This window comes from Capricornis sumatraensis, chromosome 3 (genome assembly GCF_032405125.1).
Source record: "Capricornis sumatraensis isolate serow.1 chromosome 3, serow.2, whole genome shotgun sequence".
Lineage (NCBI taxonomy): Eukaryota > Metazoa > Chordata > Mammalia > Artiodactyla > Bovidae > Capricornis > Capricornis sumatraensis.
The window spans coordinates 5,545,400-5,567,304 of NC_091071.1; the positions used below are offsets into that span (position 1 = coordinate 5,545,400).

The 21,905-nt window shown below is 40.8% G+C and overlaps 2 protein-coding genes across 2 annotated transcripts in view; one reads left to right on the top strand and one right to left on the bottom strand.

Annotated features, from left to right (window-relative positions):
- Nucleotides 1–21,905, bottom strand: part of ZNF3 (zinc finger protein 3) — a 527,297-nt gene that overhangs the window by 264,102 nt on the left and 241,290 nt on the right. The gene's annotated exons all lie outside the window — the stretch shown is intronic.
- The window catches only part of LOC138076617 (cytochrome P450 3A24-like), a 67,488-nt gene that overhangs the window by 12,816 nt on the left and 32,767 nt on the right, over nt 1–21,905 (top strand). Inside the window, exons 4-6 of the mRNA XM_068968867.1 lie at nt 14,936–15,035; nt 19,300–19,413; nt 19,661–19,749. Coding sequence (XP_068824968.1) covers nt 14,936–15,035; nt 19,300–19,413; nt 19,661–19,749 — 303 coding nt within the window. The remainder of the gene's footprint in view (nt 1–14,935; nt 15,036–19,299; nt 19,414–19,660; nt 19,750–21,905) is intronic.

The following is a 21,905-nucleotide window of genomic DNA, read 5'->3' on the forward strand; positions in this document are numbered from 1 at the left end:
TGGAGAATCCCAGGGATGGGGGAGCCTGGTGGGCTGCCGTCTATGGGGTCACACAGAGTCGGACACGACTGAAGTGACTTAGCAGCAGCAGCAGCAGCAGTGTGTTATTCACCTGTGTTTGTTTGTTTGTTCTTCAATTCTTCCAGGTCTTTAGTAAGCATTTCTTGCATCTTCTCAATCTTTGCCTCCATTCTTTTCCCAAGATCCTGGATCATTTTCACTATCACTGTTCTGAATTCTTTTTCTGGAAGGTTGCCTATCTCCACTTCACTTAGTTGTTTTTCTGGGGTTTTATCTTGTCCCTTCATCTAGGATATAAGTTTCTGCTTTTTCATCATGATTAACTTTATTTATTTATTTATTTATTTCTTTCTTTCTTTATTTATTTAAATTTTAAAATCTTTAATTCTTACATGTGTTCCCAAACATGAACCCCCCCCTCCCACCTCCCTCCCCATAACATCTCTGTGGGTCATCCCCATGCACCAGCCCCAAGCATGTTGTATCCTGCGTCAGACATAGACTGGCGATTCAATTCTTACATGATAGTATACATGATAGAATGCCATTCTCCCAAATCATCCCACCCTCTCCCTCTCCCTCTGAGTCCAAAAGTCCGTTATACACAGCTGTGTCTTTCTTCCTGTCTTGCATACAGGGTCGTCATTGCCATCTTTCTAAATTCCATATATATGTGTTAGTATACTGTATTGGTGTTTTTCTTTCTGGCTTACTTCACTCTGTATAATCGGCTCCAGTTTCATCCATCTCATCAGAACTGATTCAAATGAATTCTTTTTAATGGCTGAATAATACTCCATTGTGTATATGTACCACAGCTTTCTTATCCATTCCTCTGCTGATGGACATCTAGGTTGTTTCCATGTCCTGGCTATTATAAACAGTGCTGCGATGAACATTGGGGTACATGTGTCTCTTTCAATTCTGGTTTCCTCAGTGTGTATGCCCAGGAGTGGGATTGCTGGGTCATAAGGTAGTTCTATTTGCAATTTTTTAAGGAATCTCCACACTGTTCTCCATAGTGGCTGTACTAGTTTGCATTCCCACCAACAGTGTAGGAGGGTTCCCTTTTCTCCACACCCTCTCCAGCATTTATTGCTTGCAGATTTTTGGATCGCAGCCATTCTGACTGGTGTGAAGTGGTACCTCATTGTGGTTTTGATTTGCATTTCTCTGATAATGAGTGATGTTGAGCATCTTCTCATGTGTTTGTTAGCCATCCGTATGTCGTCTTTGGAGAAATGACTATTTAGTTCTTTGGCCCATTTTTTGATTGGGTCGTTTATTTTTCTGGAATTGAGCTGCATAAGTTGCTTGTATATTTTTGAGATTAGTTGTTTATCAGTTGCTTCATTTGCTATTATTTTCTCCCATTCAGAAGGCTGTCTTTTCACCTTGCTTTCCTTTGTTGTGTTTTGCTTTTATTTCCAGAATTCTGGGAGGTGGATCATAGAGGATCCTGCTGTGATTTATGTCTGAGAGTGTTTTGCCTATGTTTTCCTCTAGGAGTTTTATAGTTTCTGGTCTTACATTTAGATCTTTAATCCATTTTGAGTTTATTTTTGTGTGCGGTGTTAGAAAGTGATCTAGTTTCATTCTTTTACAAGTGGTTGACCAGTTTTCCCAGCACCACTTGTTAAAGAGATTGTCTTTAATCCATTGTATATTCTTGCCTCCTTTGTCAAAGATAAGGTGTCCATATGTGTGTGGATTTATCTCTGGGCTTTCTATTTTGTTCCATTGATCTATATGTCTGTCTTTGTGCCAGTACCATACTGTTTTGATGACAGTGGCTTTGTAGTAGAGCCTGAAGTCAGGCAAGTTGATTCCTCCAGTTCCATTCTTCTTTCTCAAGATTGCTTTGGCAATTCGAGGTTTTTTGTATTTCCATACAAATCTTGAAATTATTTGTTCTAGTTCTGTGAAAAATATGGCTGATAGCTTGATAGGGATTGCATTGAATTTGTAAATTGCTTTGGGTAGTATACTCATTTTCACTATATTGATTCTTCTGATCCATGAACATGGTATATTTCTCCATTTATTAGTGTCCTCTTTGATTTCTTTCATCAGTGTTTTATAGTTTTCTATATATAGGTCTTTAGTTTCTTTGGGTAGATATATTCCTAAGTATTTTATTCTTTTCGTTGCAATGGTGAATGGAATTGTTTCCTTAATTTCTTTTTCTACTTTCTCATTATTAGTGTATAAGAATGCAAGGGATTTCTGTGTGTTGATTTTATATCCTGCAACTTTACTATATTCATTGATGAGCTCTAGTAATTTTCTGGTGGAGTCTTTAGGGTTTTCCATGTAGAGGATCATGTCATCTGCAAACAGTGAGAGTTTTACTTCTTCTTTTCCAATTTGGATTCCTTTTATTTCTTTTTCTGCTCTGATTGCTGTGGCCAAAACTTCCAGAACTATGTTGAATAGTAGCGGTGACAGTGGGCACCTTTGTCTTGTTCCTGACTTTAGGGGAAATGCTTTCAATTTTTCACCATTGAGGATAATGTTTGCTGTGGGTTTGTCATATATAGCTTTTATTATGTTGAGGTATGTTCCTTCTATTCCTGCTTTCTGGAGAGTTTTTATCATAAATGGATGTTGAATTTTGTCAAAGGCCTTCTCTGCATCTATTGAGATAATCATATGGTTTTTATTTTTCAATTTGTTAATGTGGTGAATTACATTGATCGATTTGCGGATATTGAAGAATCCTTGCATCCCTGGGATAAAGCCCACTTGGTCATGGTGTATGATCTTTTTAATGTGTTGTTGGATTCTGATTGCTAGAATTTTGTTGAGGATTTTTGCATCTATGTTCATCAGTGATATTGGCCTGTAGCTTTCTTTTTTTGTGACATCTTTGTCAGGTTTTGGTATTAGGGTGATGGTGGCCTCATAGAATGAGTTTGGAAGTTTACCTTCCTCTGCAATTTTCTGGAACAGTTTGAGTAGGATAGGTGTTAGCTCTTCTCGAAATTTTTGGTAGAATTCAGCTGTGAAGCCTTCTGGACCTGGGCTTTTGTTTGCTGGAAGATTTCTGATTACAGTTTCAATTTCTGTGCTTGTGATGGGTCTGTTAAGATTTTCTATATCTTCCTGGTTCAGTTTTGGAAAGTTGTACTTTTCTAAGAATTTGTCCATTTCTTCCATGTTGTCCATTTTATTGGCATACAACTGCTGATAGTAGTCTCTTATTATCCTTTGTATTTCTGTGGTGTCTGTTGTGATCTCTCCATTTTCATTTCTAATTTTATTGATTTGATTTTTCTCTCTTTGCTTCTTGATGAGTCTGGCTAGTGGTTTGTCAATTTTATTTATCCTTTCAAAGAACCAGCTTTTGGCTTTGTTGATTTTTGCTATGGTCTCTTTTGTTTCTTTAGCATTTATTTCTGCCATAATTTTTAAGATTTCTTTCCTTCTACTAACTCTGGGGTTCTCCAATTCTTCCTTTTCTAGTTGCTTTAGTTGTAGAGTTAGGTTATTTATTTGACTTTTTTCTTGTTTCTTGAGGTATGCCTGTATTGCTATGAACTTTCCTTTTAGCACTGCTTTTATAGTGTCCCACAGGTTTTGGGTTGTTGTGTTTTCATTTTCATTAGTTTCTATGCATATTTTGATTTCTTTTTTGATTTCTTCTGTGATTTGTTGGTTATTCAGAAGTGTGTTGTTCAACCTCCATATGTTGGAATTTTTAGTAGTTTTTCTCCTGTAATTGAGATCTAATCTTAATGCATTATGGTCAGAAAAGATGCTTGGAATGATTTCGATTTTTTTGAATTTATCAAGTTTAGATTTATGGCCCAGGATATGATCTATCCTGGAGAAGGTTCCATGAGCACTTGAAAAAAAGGTGAAATTCATTGTTTTGGGGTGAAATGTCCTATAGATATCAATTAGGTCTAATTGATCTAATGTATCATTTAAAGTTTGCGTTTCTTTGTTAATTTTCTGTTTAGTTGATCTGTCCATAGGTGTGAGTGGGGTATTAAAGTCTCCCACTATTATTGTGTTATTGTTGATTTCCCCTTTCATACTTGTTAGCATTTGTCTTACATATTGCGGTGCTCCTATATTGGGTGCATATATATTTATAATTGTTATATCTTCTTCTTGGATTGATCCTTTGATCATTATGTAGTGGCCTTCTTTGTCTCTTTTCACAGCCTTTGTTTTAAAGTCTATTTTATCGGATATGAGTATTGCCACTCCTGCTTTCTTTTGGTCTCTATTTGCGTGGTATATCTTTTTCCAGCCCTTCACTTTCAGTCTGTATGTGTCCCTTGTTTTGAGGTGGGTCTCTTGTAAGCAGCATATAGAGGGGTCTTGTTTTTGTATCCATTCGGCCAGTCTTTGTCTTTTGGTTGGGGCGTTCAACCCATTTACGTTTAAGGTAATTATTGATAAGTATGATCCCGTTACCATTTACTTTATTGTTTTGGGTTCGGGTTTATACACCCTTTTCGTGTTTCCTGTCTAGAGAATATCCTTTAGAATTTGTTGGAGAGCTGGTTTGGTGGTGCTGAATTCTCTCAGCTTTTGCTTGTCTGTAAAGCTTTTGATTTCTCCTTCGTATTTGAATGAGATCCTTGCTGGGTACAGTAATCTGGGCTGTAGGTTATTGTCTTTCATCACTTTAAGTATGTCTTGCCATTCCCTCCTGGCCTGAAGAGTTTCTATTGAAAGATCAGCTGTTATCCTTATGGGAATCCCCTTGTGTGTTATTTGTTGTTTTCCCCTTGCTGCTTTTAATATTTGTTCTTTGTGTTTGATCTTTGTTAATTTAATTAATATGTGTCTTGGGGTGTTTCACCTTGGGTTTATCCTCTTTGGAACTCTCTGTGTTTCTTGGACTTGGGTGATTATTTCCTTCCCCATTTTAGGGAAGTTTTCAACTATTATCTCCTCAAGGATTTTCTCATGGTCTTTCTTTCTGTCTTCTTCTTCTGGGACTCCTATAATTCGAATGTTGGAGTGTTTCATATTGTCCTGGAGGTCTCTGAGATTGTCCTCGTTTCTTTTAATTCGTTTTTCTTGTTTCCTCTCTGATTCATTTATTTCTACCATTCTATCTTCTATTTCACTAATCCTATCTTCTGCCTCCGTTATTCTACTATTTGTTGCCTCCAGAGTGTTTCTGATCTCATTTATTGCGTTATTCATTATATTTTGACTCTTTTTTATTTCTTCTAGGTCCTTGTTAAACCTTTCTTGCATCTTCTCAATCCTTGTCTCTAGGCTATTTATCTGTGATTCCATTTTGATTTCAAGATTTTGGATCATTTTCACTATCAATATTCGGAATTCCTTCTCAGGTAGATTCCCTACTTCCTCCTCTTTTGTTTGGTTTGGTGGGCAACTCTCCTGTTCCTTTACCTGCTGAGTATTCCTCTGTCTCTTCATCTTGGTTATATTGCTGATTTTGGGGTGGCCTTTTTATATTCTGGTATTTTGTGGAGTTCTCTTTATTATGGAGCTTCCTCACTGTGGGTGGGGTTCTATCAGTGGCTTGTCAAGGTTTCCTGGTTAGGGAGGCTTGTGTTGGAGTTCTGGTGGGTGGAGCTGGGTTTCTTCTCTCTGGAGTGCAGTGGAGTGACCAGTAATGGGTTATGAGACATCAAAGGTTTTGGAATAATTTTGAGCTGCCTGTATATTGAAGCTCAGGGGAGTGTTCCTGTGTTGCTGGAGAATTTGAGTGGTATGTCTTGTTTTGGAACTTGTTGGCCCTTGGGTGGAGCTTGGTTTCAGTGTAGGTATGAAGGCATTTGATGAGCTCCTATTGCTTAATGTTCCCTGAATTCAAGAGTTCTCTAATGTTTTCAGGCTTTGGATTTAAGCCTCCTGCTTCTGGTTTTCGGTTTTATTTTTACAGTAGCCTCTAGACTTCTCCATCTATACAGCACTGATGATAAAACATCTAGGTTAAAGATGAAAAGTTTCTCCACATTGAGGGACACTCAGAGAGGTTCACTGAGTTACAAGGAGAAGAAAAGATGGAGGGGGTAGTTAGAGGTAACTGGAATGGGATGCGGTGAGATCAAAAGAGGAGAGAGCAAGCTAGCCAGTAGTCACTTCCTAATGTGCGCTCTATAGTCTGGACCGCTCAGAGGTATTTACGGAGTTATACGGGGAAGAGGGGAGGGAGGAAGTAGACAGAGGTGACCAGGAGGATAAGAGAGAGGAATGAGAAGGAGAGAGACAAATCCTGCCAGTAACCAGTTCCTTAGGTGTTCTCCACCGTCTGGAAGACACAGAGATTCACAGAGTTAGATAGAGAAGAGATGGGGGAGAAAAGAGACAGAGGCCACCTGGTGGAGAAAAAGGAGAGTCCAAAGGAGAAGAGAGTGGTCAAGCCAGTAATCTCGCTCTCAGGTAAACTTGGGTAGTGAAGTTTGGGTTTTTAAATGTACAAAATTGACAACAAAAACCTAAGAGCAAAGATTAAAAATCTAGAGTAGAGGTTGGATTTTCAAAAATACAATATTAAAGAAAAGAAGCAGAAGGAAAAAGGAGGAAAGAAAGAAAGAAAAAAAAACAAGAATTATTAAAACAAACAAACAAACAAACAAAACAAAACCAAAAACAAAAAGCAAAAAACCACCAACAACCATCCAAAGGCTATATATGGTGTTTGCCTTAAAAAAAAAAAAAGTCTTTATTTTTTAAAATAGTAATAGTAGGTTATAGTAATAAAAATTAGAGGAGAAATAGAAGACTTAACAATTAAAAAAAAAGTTAGAAAAAAAAGAAAAAAGAAAAAAAAAGGAATGATTTTAAAAATAGTAAAAATATATCTGGCCCTTCTCTGATGTTTTGGGCCGTGTGGGATCACTTCCAAGGTGGTTCCCTCTGTTTAACTTCTTCCGTTTGCTGGTTTTTTAGGCTCACTAGTTCAGTCGCGCTGTGGGGAGGGGGGATGCTGCAAACAAATAGCACTGTCGTGTGCTCACAATGTCTCAGCCCCGCTTGACCTGTCCCTTCTCGTGGCGCACAAACCGCTCCGGCTCTACGATGCTCAGCCAGGAACCGTCTGGGGCCGGCCCTAGGCTGCGTGCACTTCCCCGGTCCAAGCCGCTCAGGTTTGGCGCTCAGGCAGCCCTCAGAGGCACAGATTCGGCTGGGACTGCACTTTGTGCCCTTCCCAGGTCCGAGTAGCTCAGGAGTTGGGCGAGCGCGATCGCCGCGGCTTGTCACCTTTTCTGCCGCTGCTGCTCAGCTTTCTGGGTGGACCGCTGGCGTCCCCTGTGAGGCAGATTGTGACTGTCCAGCACCCCCAGAAGTCTTAGCAAAGAAGCCTGCTTGCAGTTAGGTAAGTAAAGTCTCTCCGGGTCTGCAATTGCCCCTTTCCAGTCCTTACGGCTCTGGCTGCCTGTCCCCAGCGGGAGATGGTCTGCAGCCGGCTTTTTCTGTTCCGTCCTTTGTTCTGTGCTCGGTCCTGGCGGTGTCTTATGTTCGAGCTTTTCATGCGATAGCTATCCCACAGTCTGGTTAGCTAGCCCAAGTTAGATCGTTCTGGTTGCGCGTGGGGCGTTCCTGCCCGATTCTTACAAAGCACTGCAGCCCGCGCCTCCTGCGCGTCTCTGCCATGCCCCCACTTCCCAATGGCGGACGCAGGCGTCTGTGCTGCTTTTCCGCTGGGGGAGTTACTGTTGGGCTTGTAATCTCTTGGTTTTAATTATTTCTTTATTTTTCCTTCCTGTTATGTTGCCCTCTGTGTTTCCAAGACTCGCCACAGACTCGGCAGGGAGAGTGTTTCCTGGTGTTTGGAAACCTCTCTTCTTAAAATTCCCTTCCCGGGACGGGCTTCCCTTCCCGGGACGGAGCTCCCTCCCCACCTCCTTTGTCTCCTTTTTCGTCTTTTATATTTTTTCCTACCTGTTTTTGAAGACAATGGTCTGCTTTTCTGGTTGCCTGATGTCCTCTGCCAGCCTACAGAAGTTGTTTTGTGGAGTTTGCTCGGCGTTGAAATGTTCTTTTGAGGAATTTGTGAGGGAGAAAGTGGTCTTCCCGTCCTATTCCTCCGCCATCTTTATCCATGATTAACTTTCTTTCTTTCTTTCTTTTGAAGAAAGGGAGAATCACTTTTTATTTGCTCCTGGTAGAGTCTCAGGGAACAATAATTGAGAAAGACAAGCACAGACAACTAGCTATCTGTTGAGGCAGCACTAGTACAAGAAATCATGGCATCAGTCACTCCAATAGCTTCCCAGCAGCTCAACACAGATGCAGACAGTCACTGTGCACACAGCAGCTGTGAGCATGCTCTCAGTCTCCATGGCAAGATGTCAGAGGCTCTGGCTCTGTCCTGAGTAGCAATACGGATGGATGTCTGCAGTTCCAGAGGTTATTTAGCATTATGCCTTCCCTGGTAGCATCCTTGGTGGTGATTCCTTAGGCAAGTTCAGTAGCATAGCTGTCCTGGACTCCCAGTTAAATTAATTTAAAAATTTTTTTTCTATTGAAGGATAATTGCTTTACAGAATTTTGTTGTTTTCTGTCAAACCTCAACATGAATTAGCCATAAGTATGGGGTCTCTAAGAGTCGGACACGACTGAACGACTTCACTTTCACTTTTCACTTTCATGCATTGGAGAAGGAAATGGCAACCCACTCCAGTGATCTTACCTGGAGAATTATAGGGACAGAGGAGCCTGGTGGGCTGCCGTCTATGGGGTCACACAGAGTCAGACACAATTGACGCAACTTAGCAGCAGCAGCAGCATACATATATCCCCTCTCTCCTGAACCCCTCTCCCATTTCCCTCCCCATCCCACCCCTTTAGATTGATACAGAGACCCTATTTGAGTTTCCTGAGCCATATAGAAAATTCCTGTTGGCCATCTATTTTACATGTGGCATGTAAGTTTCCATGTTACTCTTTTCATACATCTCACCCTCTCCTCCTCTTTCCCCATGTCCATAAGTCTATTCTCCATATCTGTTTCCATTGCTGCCCTGTGAATAAATTCTTCAGTATCATTTTTCTAGATTCCGTATATATGCATTAGTGTACGATATTTCCCTTTCTCTTTCTGACTTACTTCACTCTGTATGATAAATTCTAGTTCAACCACCTCATTACATCTGACTCAAAGGCATTCCTTTTTATGGCCGAGTAATATTCCATTGTGTATATGTACCACAACTTCTTTATCCAATCATCTGTCTATGGACATCTAGGTTGCTTCCATGTTCTAAATATTGTATATAGTGCTGCAATGAACAATGAGATACATGTGTCTTTTTCAATTTTGGTTTCCTCAGGGTATATGCCTAGGAGTGAGATTGCTGGGTCATGTTTTATTCCTAGCTTTTAAAGGAATCTCCATACTGTCTTTCATAGTGGCTGTATCAATTTACATTCCCACCAACAGTGCGAGAGTGTTCCCCTTTCTCCACACCATCTCCAGCATTTGTTGTTTGAAGACTTTTTGATGAGGGCCATTCTGACCTGTGTGAGGTGATATCTCATTGTAGTTTTGATTGGCATTTCTCTAATAATGAGTGATACTGAGCATCTTTTCACATCATGATTAACTTTCTATAATATGGTTTTTGTTTTAGCTGCTGCATTGTGCTTCTTGCTTCTGTCTTCCCTCTGATGGCTGAGGCCAAGAGGCTTGTGTAAGCTTCTTCATGGGAGGGACTGGCAGTGGGAAAAACTGGGTCTTTCTCTGGTGGGCAAGGCCTTGCTCAGGTGGTTGTTTGGTTTGAGGTGACCCAGCCCTGGGGTCTACAGGCTCTATGGTAGGGTTAATGGTGACCCCACAGAGCTGACTGTGGCTAAGATCATGAACTTATTGCCAAATTCAGACTTAAATTGAAGAAAGTAGAGAAAACCACTAGACCATTCAGGTATGACCTAAATCAAATCCCTTATGATTATACAGTGGAAGAGAGAAATAGATTTAAGGGACTAGATCTGATAGAGTACCTGATGAACTATGGATGGAGGTTCATGACATTGTACCCGGAGACAGGGGTCAAGATCATCCCCATGGAAAAGAAATGCGAAAAAGCAAAATGGCTATCTGAGGAAGCCTTACATATAGCTGTGAAAAGAAGAGAAGCGAAAAGCAAAGGAGAAAAGGAAAGATATAAGCATCTGAATGCAGAGTTCCAAAGAATAGCAAGAAGAGATAAGAAAGCCTTCCTCAGCTATCAATGCAAAGAAATAGAGAAACCAACAGAATAGGAAAGACTAGAGATCTCTTCAAGGAAATTAGAGATACCAAGGGAACATTTCATGCAAAGATGGGCTCGATAAAGGACAGAAATGGTATGGACCTAAAAGAAGCAGAAAATATTAAGAAGAGGTGGCAAGAATACACAGAATAACTGTAAAAAAAAGATCTTCATGACCAAGATAATCACGATGGTATGATCACTCACCTAGAGCCAGACATCCTGGAATGTGAAGTCAAGTGGGCCTTAAAAATCATGACTATGAACAAAGTTAGTGGAGGTGATGGAATTGCAGTTGAGCTATTTCAAATTCTGAAAGATGATGCTGTGAAAGTGCTGCACTCAATTTGCCAGAAAATTTGGAAAACTCAGCAGTGCCCACAGGACTGGAAAAGGTCAGTTTTCATCCCAGTCCCAAAGAAAGGCAATGTCAAAGAATGCTCAAACTACTGCACAATTGCACTCATCTCACATGCTAGTAATGTTCAAAATTCTCCAAGCCAGGCTTCAGCAATACGTGAACCATGAACTTCCAGATATTCAAGCTGGTTTTAGAAAAGGCAGAAGAACCAGAGATCAAATTGCCAACATCTGCTGGATCATGGAAAAAACAAGAGAGTTCCAGAAAAACATCTATTTCTGCTTTATTGACTATGCCAAAGCCTTTGACTGTGTGGATCACAATAAACTGCGGAAAATTCTGAAAGAGATGGGAATACCAGACCACCTGACCTGCCTCTTGAGAAACCTATATGCAGGTCAGGAAGCAACAGTTAGAACTGGACATGGACAACAGACTGGTTCCAAATAGGAAAAAGAGTACGTCAAGGCTGTATATTGTCACCCTGCTTATTTAACTTCTGTGCAGAGTACATCATGAGAAAGGATGGGCTGGAAGAAGCACAAGCTGGAATCAAGATTGCTGGAAGAAATATCAATAATCTCAGATATGCAGATGACACCACCCTTATGGTAAAAAGTGAAGAGGAACTAAAAAACCTCTTGATGAAAGTGCAAGAGGAGAGTGGAAAAAGTTGGCCTAAAGCTCAACATTCAGAAAACGAAGATCATGGCATCTGGTCCCATCACTTCATGGGAAATAGCTGGGGAAACAGTGGAAACAGTGTCAGACTTTATTTTGGGGGGCTCCAAGATCACTGCAGATGGTGATTGCAGCCATGAAATTAAAAGACTCTTACTCCTTGGAAGAAAAGTTATGACCAACCTAGACAGCATATTGAAAAGCAGAGACATTACTTTGCCAACAAAGATCTGTCTAGTCAAGGCTATGGTTTTTCCGGTGGTCATGTATGGATGTGAGAGTTGGACTGTGAAGAAAGCTGAGCGCCAAAGAATTGATGCTTTTGAACTGTGGTGTTGGAGAAGACTCTTGAGAGTCCCTTGGACTGCGAGGAGATCCAACCAGTCCATTCTAAAGGAGATCAGCCCTGGGATTTCTTTGGAAGGAATGATGCTAAAGCTCAAACTCCAGTACTTTGGCCACCTCATGCGAAGGGCTGACTCATTGGAAAAGACTCTGATGCTGGGAGGGATTGGGGGCAGGAGGAGAAGGGGATGACCGAGGATGAGATGGCTGGATGGCATCGTGGACTCAATGGATGTGAGTCTGAGTGAACTCCAGGAGTTGGTGATGGACAGGGAGGCCTGGCGTGCTGCGATTCATGGGGTCACAAAGAGTCAGACATGACTGAGCGACTGAACTGAAGAGGGTTTATGCCAAAGGGGAACTTCCAGTGCCCCCGTCCCTGTGGTGAGCCCCTGCTAACCCACTCCTCCACAGGAAGCCCTCCGACACTAGCAGATAGTTTTGGTTCAGTCTCCTGTAGGGTCACTGCTTCTCTCTGGGTCTTGATGAGCACAAAATTTTGTTTGTGCCCTCCAAAACTGGAGTCTCTGTGTCTCCTGGTCCTCTGGAAGTCCTATGATCAAATCTCACTAGCACTCCAGGCCAGATTCCCTGGGGATTCCCAGTCCCTTTGTCAGATCCCCAGGCTGGGAAGCCTGATGTTGGGTTCAGAACCTTGGCAACAGTGTGAAAACTTCTTTGGTATTACTGTTCTCCTGTCTGTGGGTCACCCACCTGGCAGGTACAGGATTTGATTTTATTGTAATTGTGCCCCTCCTACCTTCTCGCTGTGGCTTCTTTTTTGTCTTTGGATGTGGGTTTTTGTTTTTGTTTTTGTTTTTTTGGTGGGTCCCAGTATCCTCCTGTCAATGATTTTCCAACAGCTAACTGCAGACTTGGTGCTCTCGCAGGAGGAGATAAGCACACGTCCTTCTACTCCACCATCCTGAACTGGAAGCCTGCACTTCTCTTTTGACCTAGTTATTCCATTGCTGAGAATTTATTTCATGGATATACTTGCACACATGCATAAGCAAATCTGTCTAATGACATTTATTCCTGCTCCAGAAAAATGAGGCGGCTCTATGAGTACTCCTATGGGTTTGTAAAATAAGGGCTAAACCCCCCCCATCCGGTATGATCACATGATTCTCTTCTAATTAAAACCCAAAGTCCTTTATTTAAATTTTGGCTTTAATATGTCCTTTGGGAAAAGAGATGAGGGTTATAGGTAAACATAATTGGAAATCGTTTCTGCTCAGTTTTTTACTTTCTCTACACATACAAAGTTTTTGTTTTTTTTAATTTTCAGGTAAGATTTTCTGATAGAATTGTATTCAATAATTGTTTTATCTACTGTTTTTCTCTGACTTTGAGGAGATGTAGGGTATATATATCTAACCCGAGTGTGTCAGGTGGGCTTTAGGAGCTATTGGAGGTTTAATGAGAACAGAGTGAGAGGTGTCATGTGGTGCTTCTTTGCCAAAAGCAAATGGCAGAGGCCCTACCTGTCCAGACCTCTTCATCTTCTCTTATCAGATCCTCAGAAACCATAGGACCCTGCCAAGTTGTTATGGCCCGAAAACTCAACCTGGTTGAGTGGAAAGAATATATAGCCCTAGGACACTACTGGCCCAGCTCCAACTGCCCCTCCAACATTTAGTACCTATGAGCTCTGGATGGAGTCACGTTTTCATGGTGGATCCCAGGTCTCTCTTTAGAAAATGATTCTCATGTTGGACATGAATGAAGACCACCTGGGAGAGCTTGTTATAAATACAGACTTTGACCCCACTCATCAGTACAGCAAATCAGTATGATCTGAGAAGGGTTCAAAAATCTGAATTGTAACTGGTAGTGAGAGAAATTATTAAGGCTGGAGTGACATCATGAATATAAAGGGTCACCCCAAACCATTATCTCTTCTCCACCCAAGTGTTGTTGCAAAACTGTGATGGGAAGAAGGGAATCATCCAAGTAATATGGTCAGTCAGGTGGAAGAGCAGATTAAGTGCCTCCTCAATCCCTCCTATCACTGCTTCAGCACTAAGTGCTCTTGACACCCACTTACACCCTCTGAGTTTTAGAACAACTTTTGGAAATGGGCAGAAGTAAGTGCAGTGTTTCTCTGCAGTCTTTACATGTAATCACAAAACCATTTGAAAGTCTTCTGTGGAGTTAAAGGAGGAATAGGGAACATGGAGAAAATCTTCCAATTCGCTATAGCCATTGCAAGTGATTGACAGTGAAACCAAAATGTCAGAAGACAGTGTAAATAACTCAAAGTAAATCTCATGCCAGTGGCCCATTCCCATGGACGGGCATCCTGACAGTCAGGAGATGAGGTCAAACGGCGATGTGTCACATCTGAGGAGTCAGCTTTGTGTGAGAGGTGGGTCAGACGTGGGCCTGCCGAGCTGGTGATGGATGTCACCTACATGGAGCCCAAGGCCCACAGGACCCATGTAATGAAAGAAAATATTTAGAAAATGAATGAAATAGACTCCTCTGAAAGTTTTTTTCTCTTTTTCCTTTTGTTCAAATTACCCTAAACTTGATGCTACCAAGGATAGCTCATTATTTAAAATATTTCCTTAAAATTATAAACTAGCAAACAAATTTTAGACAATAGGGCAAGAAAACTTTCATAATCCCACTGTCACTTGTAGAGCATTCCAAATCTCCCTCCATTTGCAGATACTTTGTTACATATTTATAATCAATGTGTCAACAGTTTTCATCTAATATTATATGCATTTTCATGCTTTGGGTGTATCTTCAAAAATGACTAAGTAGATTGACTCTCCTTAATTATTTTTTAATTTTCAAATAATTTACTTCAACTATTTACTAAAATAACTTCCTTTTCAATAATGAAATATATTAAACCTATAAATATTATGGAGAATGGAGAATGGTATAGGAAATACCCATGTCCCTACAACCTACAATTAACAATGTTTTCATGGTAGTTTTAACTATGCCCAACAATGTTTTCATGGTAGTTTTAACTATGCCCTTATGGGTTTCCCTGGTGGCTCAGAGGTTAAAGCATCCGCCTGCAATGAGGGAGATCCGGGTTCGATCCCTGGATCAGGAAGATCCCCTGGAGAAGGAAATGGCAACCCGCTCCAGTATTCTTGCCTGGAGAATCCCATGGACGGAGGAGCCTGGCCGGCTACAGTTCACAGGGTCGCAAAGAGTTGGACACGACTGAGCGACTTCAGTTCACTTCACTTCACTTCACTTAGAAGGATAGATGACGTAATGTTAGGATGGAGATCTGGACTTCCAGGTGTGGTTTCACCTGCAAAATGGCTCATTAAGTTTAATAAACTCTGTTTTTCCTATACAGGATTTTTGAAGGTAAACAACCTCTGTTGGTTATCACAGATCCAGACGTGATCAAAACAGTACTAGTGAAAGAATGTTATTCTGTCTTCACAAACCGGAGGGTAGGCATCCATTTTTATTTTAATTTAAAATTTATTTGTTTCTTAGATATGCATTTTGCAATATATTATAAATTCATAGGCTGTTGTCAAAAGAGAAAAATACAAAGAGACTGCATGTCATGTAACTTTTGTCCTGATTTCTCCAACAATTAATACATCAATTAATTAAAATATAATTTCAAAGCAGAAAATTGACATTCATACTATTCATGGAGCTTATTCTGACTTCATCAGTTTCATGTTCACTCATTTGTGTATGTTTTGCTCTACGGAAATGTGTCCTAGATGTAGATTTGCGTAGTTACCACGACAATCAATGTATAGAACTGTTCCATCCCTACAAGACTCCCTCTTGCTATTCTTTTCTTTTTTTTTTAATTTTTATTTTTACTTTATTTTACTTTACAATACTGTATTGATTTTGCCATACATTGACATGAATCCACCACGGGTGTACATGAGTTCCCAAACATGAACCCCCCTCCCACCTCCCACCCCATATCATCTCTCTGGATCATCCCTGTGCACCAGCCCCAAGCATCCTGTATCCTGTATCAAACATAGACTGGCGATTCATTTCTTACATGATAGTATACATGTTTCAATGCCATTCTCCCAAATCATCCCACCCTTTCCCTCTCCCTCAGAGTCCAAAAGTCCACTCTAGACATCTGTGTCTCTTTTGCTGTCTCGCATACAGGGTATTTTATAGTCATGGCTTGTAGCTTGCTTTTTCCTGTTATCAAGGTCTTTAGCAAACATTGCTTTTTAAATTTTGATAAATGATTTATCAATTTTCTCTTTTATGGATTTTGCCTTTGTTGTCAAGTCCAAAATATCTTGACCTAGCCCCAGGCCCTGAAGATTATCTCTTATTTTTTCCTAAACATTAAATCATTTTATGTTTTACATTTAAGTCTATGATCCATTTTATCTTAGGTTTTGTGTAATGTATGAGGTTGTCCTTTTTTTTTCTTTTGCATCTAAATGTTTGATTTGCTCCAGCACCATTTATGGAAAGACTATCCATTAAAAGTAATTTATTTATTTTATTTTTTGCTTCCCTGGGTCTTCATTGTTGTGCTCAGGCTTGAGCCTGGCAGTGTGCAGGTGTGTGGCTGCAGAGGTTAGCTGTGGGCAGGTGTGTCAGTGCAGTCGAGTGACAGTAGTAAGGACTGGCTTTAGGCATCTGAGCATCTGCAGGGGCCTCTGATGGTGTTTTGCACATGCGCATCAAAAAAGATTGGCTCCTGGTGTGGACCCTGGGTTTTATAGCATCAGCAGTGGCACTAACTGGGCAGCTCTAGTGGGGCTGGAGGCAGTAGAGTAGGGTTCATGCAACTGCCTTAACACCATGAATGTGAAATTAAAGGTGGCTGATTGATCAGTTGATTGGGAGAAAGGCTACAGGCACTGGTCAGTTTCAGTGGGATCAGAAGCTGCACATGGCTCTTCCTTTCCCTTTCCTGTCCCTTCCCTCCCCTCTCCTTCCCCTGCCTGCCATCTCTTCCTGGACAGTCCAGTCCTAAACCCGAAGGTGGACCACAGAAGGTGGGCAGCCCCACATGTCAGGGTGGAGCCAGAGAAGGAGGACAGTGGCTCCAAGTCAGAGACTGAGCAGGGAGGGGAGGGTGTCCACAGGGATGGCAGCCAGGCATGGGTGAGGGAACCCAAAATGCTTACTTGTGGGAGTGGCCTGTAGGGTGAGGGGGCATCATGAGTGGAAAGGGATGGTTCATGGATTGGGTCCATAAAGGGGGATTGATCAAGTAATACAGAAAGGATGATGGGAGCCAGCATTTTCACTGTTGGAGAAAAAGTCATAGGTTCAGAGACTGAGAAACTAGACTAAACCCCGTGAAGTCACTGACTGAACTATCCATGTAAATCCATGCTTTTCTGTGTAGATAGATGATAGCAGGCCAGATGATATAGACCAATGACAGATAGATGCAGATATAGACAGGTAGGTGTGTGTGTGTGTAGCTACAAAAGCACATAATACCTACTGCTTTCCACTGGTGTAGTATAAACACCTGAGCAGCTGCAGGGGTCTGGGATGGGGTTTTTTCACATGCCCAGCCCAAAAGATTGGGGCTGGCAGCCGGTGTGGATCCTGAGTCTCAGGGCATCAGTGGCTGGAGCAGCTCTGTTGAAGTTGAGGGGGAAGACAGGACTCAGGAAATCAGAGTCTGCTAAGGTAGAACCCTGGGAAGCGATCAGCACCAAAATTTTCAGAGGTTTTCCAATGACTATGCTGGCAGTTGGTTTCGTCATAGCAAAGTTTCTGGGAACCATAGTCACTCCTGCTGCGTGGTTGACACTGGTAGTCCTTGCCCTTCTTCGTTTCTAGTTGTCTCTGGTTGTCTCAGCTCTGCTCGTCTCTGGGTGGGGTGAAAGCAAAGCAGGTCATTTGTGCAATGTTCTGAAAGTCTGGAGAAACTGGTCACTCTTCATGTCTCTTTTAGTTTTTTTTTTTTTTTTTTTCCAGCAAGGGAAAATGTCTCAGGCTGGGGACTTCCTTGTTGATGCTGAGCAGTGCTGGCCTAGGGGAAGGGATGATGCAAACAAAATGTAACTATTCTCCTTACTCTTTCTGCAAGTTATTTTCAAGTGTGGTCAGAGAACCATAGTCACTCCTGCTGCGTGGTTGACACTGGTAGTCCTTGCCCTTCTTCGTTTCTAGTTGTCTCTGGTTGTCTCAGCTCTGCTCGTCTCTGGGTGGGGTGAAAGCAAAGCAGGTCATTTGTGCAATGTTCTGAAAGTCTGGAGAAACTGGTCACTCTTCATGTCTCTTTTAGTTTTTTTTTTTTTTTTTTTCCAGCAAGGGAAAATGTCTCAGGCTGGGGACTTCCTTGTTGATGCTGAGCAGTGCTGGCCTAGGGGAAGGGATGATGCAAACAAAATGTAACTATTCTCCTTACTCTTTCTGCAAGTTATTTTCAAGTGTGGTCTGTTATATTGCTGACACCTTTTAGGCCGAATTTCATTTACTGCGAGCTGTCCAATTGTGAGACAACAAAGGCTGTAGTCTCCTACTCTGCCATCTTGGTGATGTCACCTTAGTATTTCATCATTAAAGTGATGTTAGCTGTAGGGTTTTTTTGTAGATGCTCTTTATCGAGCTAAGGAAATTTGTCTTTCTTGTTTGTGAGCTTTGTCAAAAACGAGGGTTGGAGGTATCCATTTTAAAACAAAGTATAAATTTGAAAGATTGAGAAAATTTTAAAACAGGTTGGCTTCATAAGCCTGTTCCAAGATGAGAAATAGAGTTATCTTCTTTACCCTTCTATTCCTTGGGGGGAAATGTAGGGGAAAATATTTTCCATATCCCTGCGTAATTTTTTCAGAATAGCAAGTAGATTCCTAATCTTTTGTGTAGGTAGTACTAAAAAACCCCCACCATATCAGCACATTCCTTTTCAAGTTGGTCAGCCTGTAAATATATGTAAATACAGAAGTAATCTGAGGCAAAATGCAGTCTGCCAAGGGTATATGGCTGGCTGTCACCAATCCCTTCTCTGCATAGCCCAGGAAGATGAAGTAGACCTTATTCCCTTCTATCCCCCTGGAAGAACCCTTTCTGCACTACATGGGTCATTTGCGTTTAAACTCATGTACATTTGTGGCTGATTCATGTCAATGTATGGCAAAACCAATACAGTATCGTAAAGCAAACTAAAGTAAAAATAAAAATTAAAAAAAAGAAAGAAAATAAATAAATAAAAGGAGATTGGAATATGAAGGCTGGAAACCACATGAAGTGGCCAAATGTCTACCACCTTCGCAGGAACCTAGAGACTCAGGATAAATGTTTATTGTGCATCTAGCATAGGGCCTGGTACTATGTAGATAGTCACTAAAGATTTATTGAATGCATTGTCCCCAAATTATTAACACATTTTCCACAACTGTTGAGACTTCCAAAGCTTCAGTTCAGTTCAGTTCAGTCACTCAGTCGTGTCCGACTCTTTGCAAACCCATGAACTGCAGCACGCCAGGCCTCCCTGTCCATCACCAACTCCTGGAGTTCACTCAGATTCATGTCCATCGAGTCAGTGATGCCATCCAGCCATCTCATCCTCTGTCATCCCCTTCTTCTCCTGCCCCCAATCCCTCCCAGCATCAGAGTCTTTTCCAATGAGTCACCTCTTCGCATGAGGTGGCCAAAGTACTGGAGCTTCAGTTTTAGCATCATTCCTTCCAAAGAAATCCCAGGGTTAAAACTTAGGTAGGGTAAAATGTGTTTTGCTTTCAACTCTAGGTTTTTGGTCCATTGGGAATTATGAAAAATGCCATCACTGTGGCTGAGGATGAACAATGGAAGAGAATACGGACATTGCTGTCTCCAACCTTCACCAGTGGGAAGCTCAAAGAGGTAAAAGAAGAGGGTTTTCCATGAGCAACTTAAAGAATAAGGTAGAAAATAAATTCATAGTCCCTGTCCAAGGAGTGGTGTGCCAAATTTGAGTTTCCTAAAATGGTTTTTATCTTCATATCCTAAAAGAGACATCATCAGATTCGTAATAAAATGTCACTTATGCCTCCATGCCCGTGAAAACCAGGTTCTTCTAAAGCTTGAGTCTCCACATTTAACTTCCAGTGCTGTTGTGTTTTGTGTCTAGATGTTCCCTATCATTGGGAAGTATGGAGATGTGTTGGTGAGGAACCTGAGGAAGGAAGCAGAGAAAGGCACGTCTGTCAACATGAAAGAGTAAGTAGGGGTGAAGCTGCTGGTCCTGTGAGCTCCATGGAGACCCTTGTGTTTCGTGCCTTGGAGCCAAATTCCTACTGCTGAGTTACTCTAGTGACCAGACAGGAGTAAGTATATGGTTTACAACTCTGACTGGCCACCCGAGAATGAGTGGTGGCTCATGAAAATATCAGAAGGTATCTTCTGTGTATGTGAGCCAGGGTTAATTTATCTACTTAACTGTCACCTTGGATATTCTGGGAAACAAAAATACACAGTTTGGTCTTAAGTCAGGGAGCATGATGCCTCCATCTCTGTTGTTTTTTTCAAGATTGCTTTGGCTATTTATGGTCTTATATGGTTCCATATAAATTTGAGGATTATTTGTTCTAGTTCTGTGAAAAGTAACACGGGCATTTTGATAGGGATTGCATTAGATCTACAGATTGGTTTGGGTAATATGGACATTTTAGCAACATTAATTATTCCTTTCCACGTACAGGAGATATCTTTCCATTTCTTTGTGTCATCTTCAATTTCCTTCATTGTTTTATAGATTTCATAGTATAGGTCTTTCACCTCCCTGGTTAAGTTTATTCCTAGGTATTTTATTCTTTTTTATGTGATTTTAACAGGATTGTTTTATCATCTTCTCTTTCTGGTAGTTCTTTATTATTGTATAGAAAGGCAACAGATATCTGCATATTAACCATGTACCTGCCACTTTACTGAATTCATTTATTCTAGTTTTTTGGTAGAAGTTTCTATGTAAAAGTATTATTTCATCTGCAAATAGTGATAGTTTTACATGTTCCCTTCCAATTTGGATGCCTTTTTTTTCTTTTTCTTGTCTGATTCGTGTGGCTAGGACTTCCAACACTACATTGAATAGAAGGGGTGAGAGTGGGCATCCTTGTCTTGTTCATGATTTTAAAGAGTATGGGCTTTTATAAACAGTGCTGCGATGAACATGAACCTGTATGCGAGACAGCAAAAGAGACACAGATGTATAGAACAGTCTTTTGGACTCTGTGGGAGAGGGAGAAGGTGGGATGATTTGGGGGAATGGCATGGAAACATGTGTATCATATAAGAAACAAATCACCAGTCCAGGTTTGATACAGGATCCTTGGGGCTGGTACACTGGGATGACCCAGAGGGATGGTATGGGGAGGGAGGTGGGAGGGGGTTCAGGATGGGGAACATGTGTACACCCGTGGCAGATTCATGTTGATGTGTGGCAGAACCAATACAATATTGTAAAGTAATTAGCCTCCAATTAAAATAAATAAATTTAAATTAAAAAAATAAAGTATGGATTAAAAAAGAGAGAGAGTATGGGCACAAAAACAGACACAAAGATCAACTGAATAAAATTTAGAGCCCCAAAATAAACCTGTACACTTATAGTCAATTAATCTATGATAAAGGAGGCAAGAATAAACAATGGATTAAAGACAGTCTTTTCAATAAGTGTGTTGGGAAAACTGGACAGCTACATGCAAAAGAATGAAATTAGAACATTTTCTCACACTCTACACAAAAACAAACTCAAAATGGATTAAAAACCTGACTGTATGACTGGAAACCATAAAAACATGGAAGAAACAATAGGGTGGATGAATGCTGTTTGACATAAATCATGACTGTACATTTTTAGATTTGACTCTTAAGGCAAAGAAAACAAGAGCAAAATAAACAAATGGTGCCCAGTTAAACTTAAAAATCTTTTGCACAACAAAGTAAATTATTAATAAGATGAAAAGACAACCTGGTGAATGGATGGGAGAAAATATTTGCAAATGATATGATAAGAGGTTAATATCAAAAATATATAAATGTCTCATACAACTCAAAATCTGAAAAACAAACAACCCAATGAAAAATGAGCAGAAGATCTTAATAGATATTTCTTCCATGGAAGATATACAGTTGAAAAGATGCTCAACATTGCATATTATCAGAGAAATGGAAACCAAAATCACAAAATCACCCACCACCTGTAAGAATTACTATCATTAGAAAGTTTACAAATAGCAAATGTTGGTGAGGATGTGGAGAAAAGGGAACCCTGGTATAAGGTCAGTAGACATGTAAATTGATGTAGCCACTGGGGAAACATATGGAGGTTTCTCCAAAAACTAAAAAGACAACTGTTCTGTGTGTGCTCAGTTGCT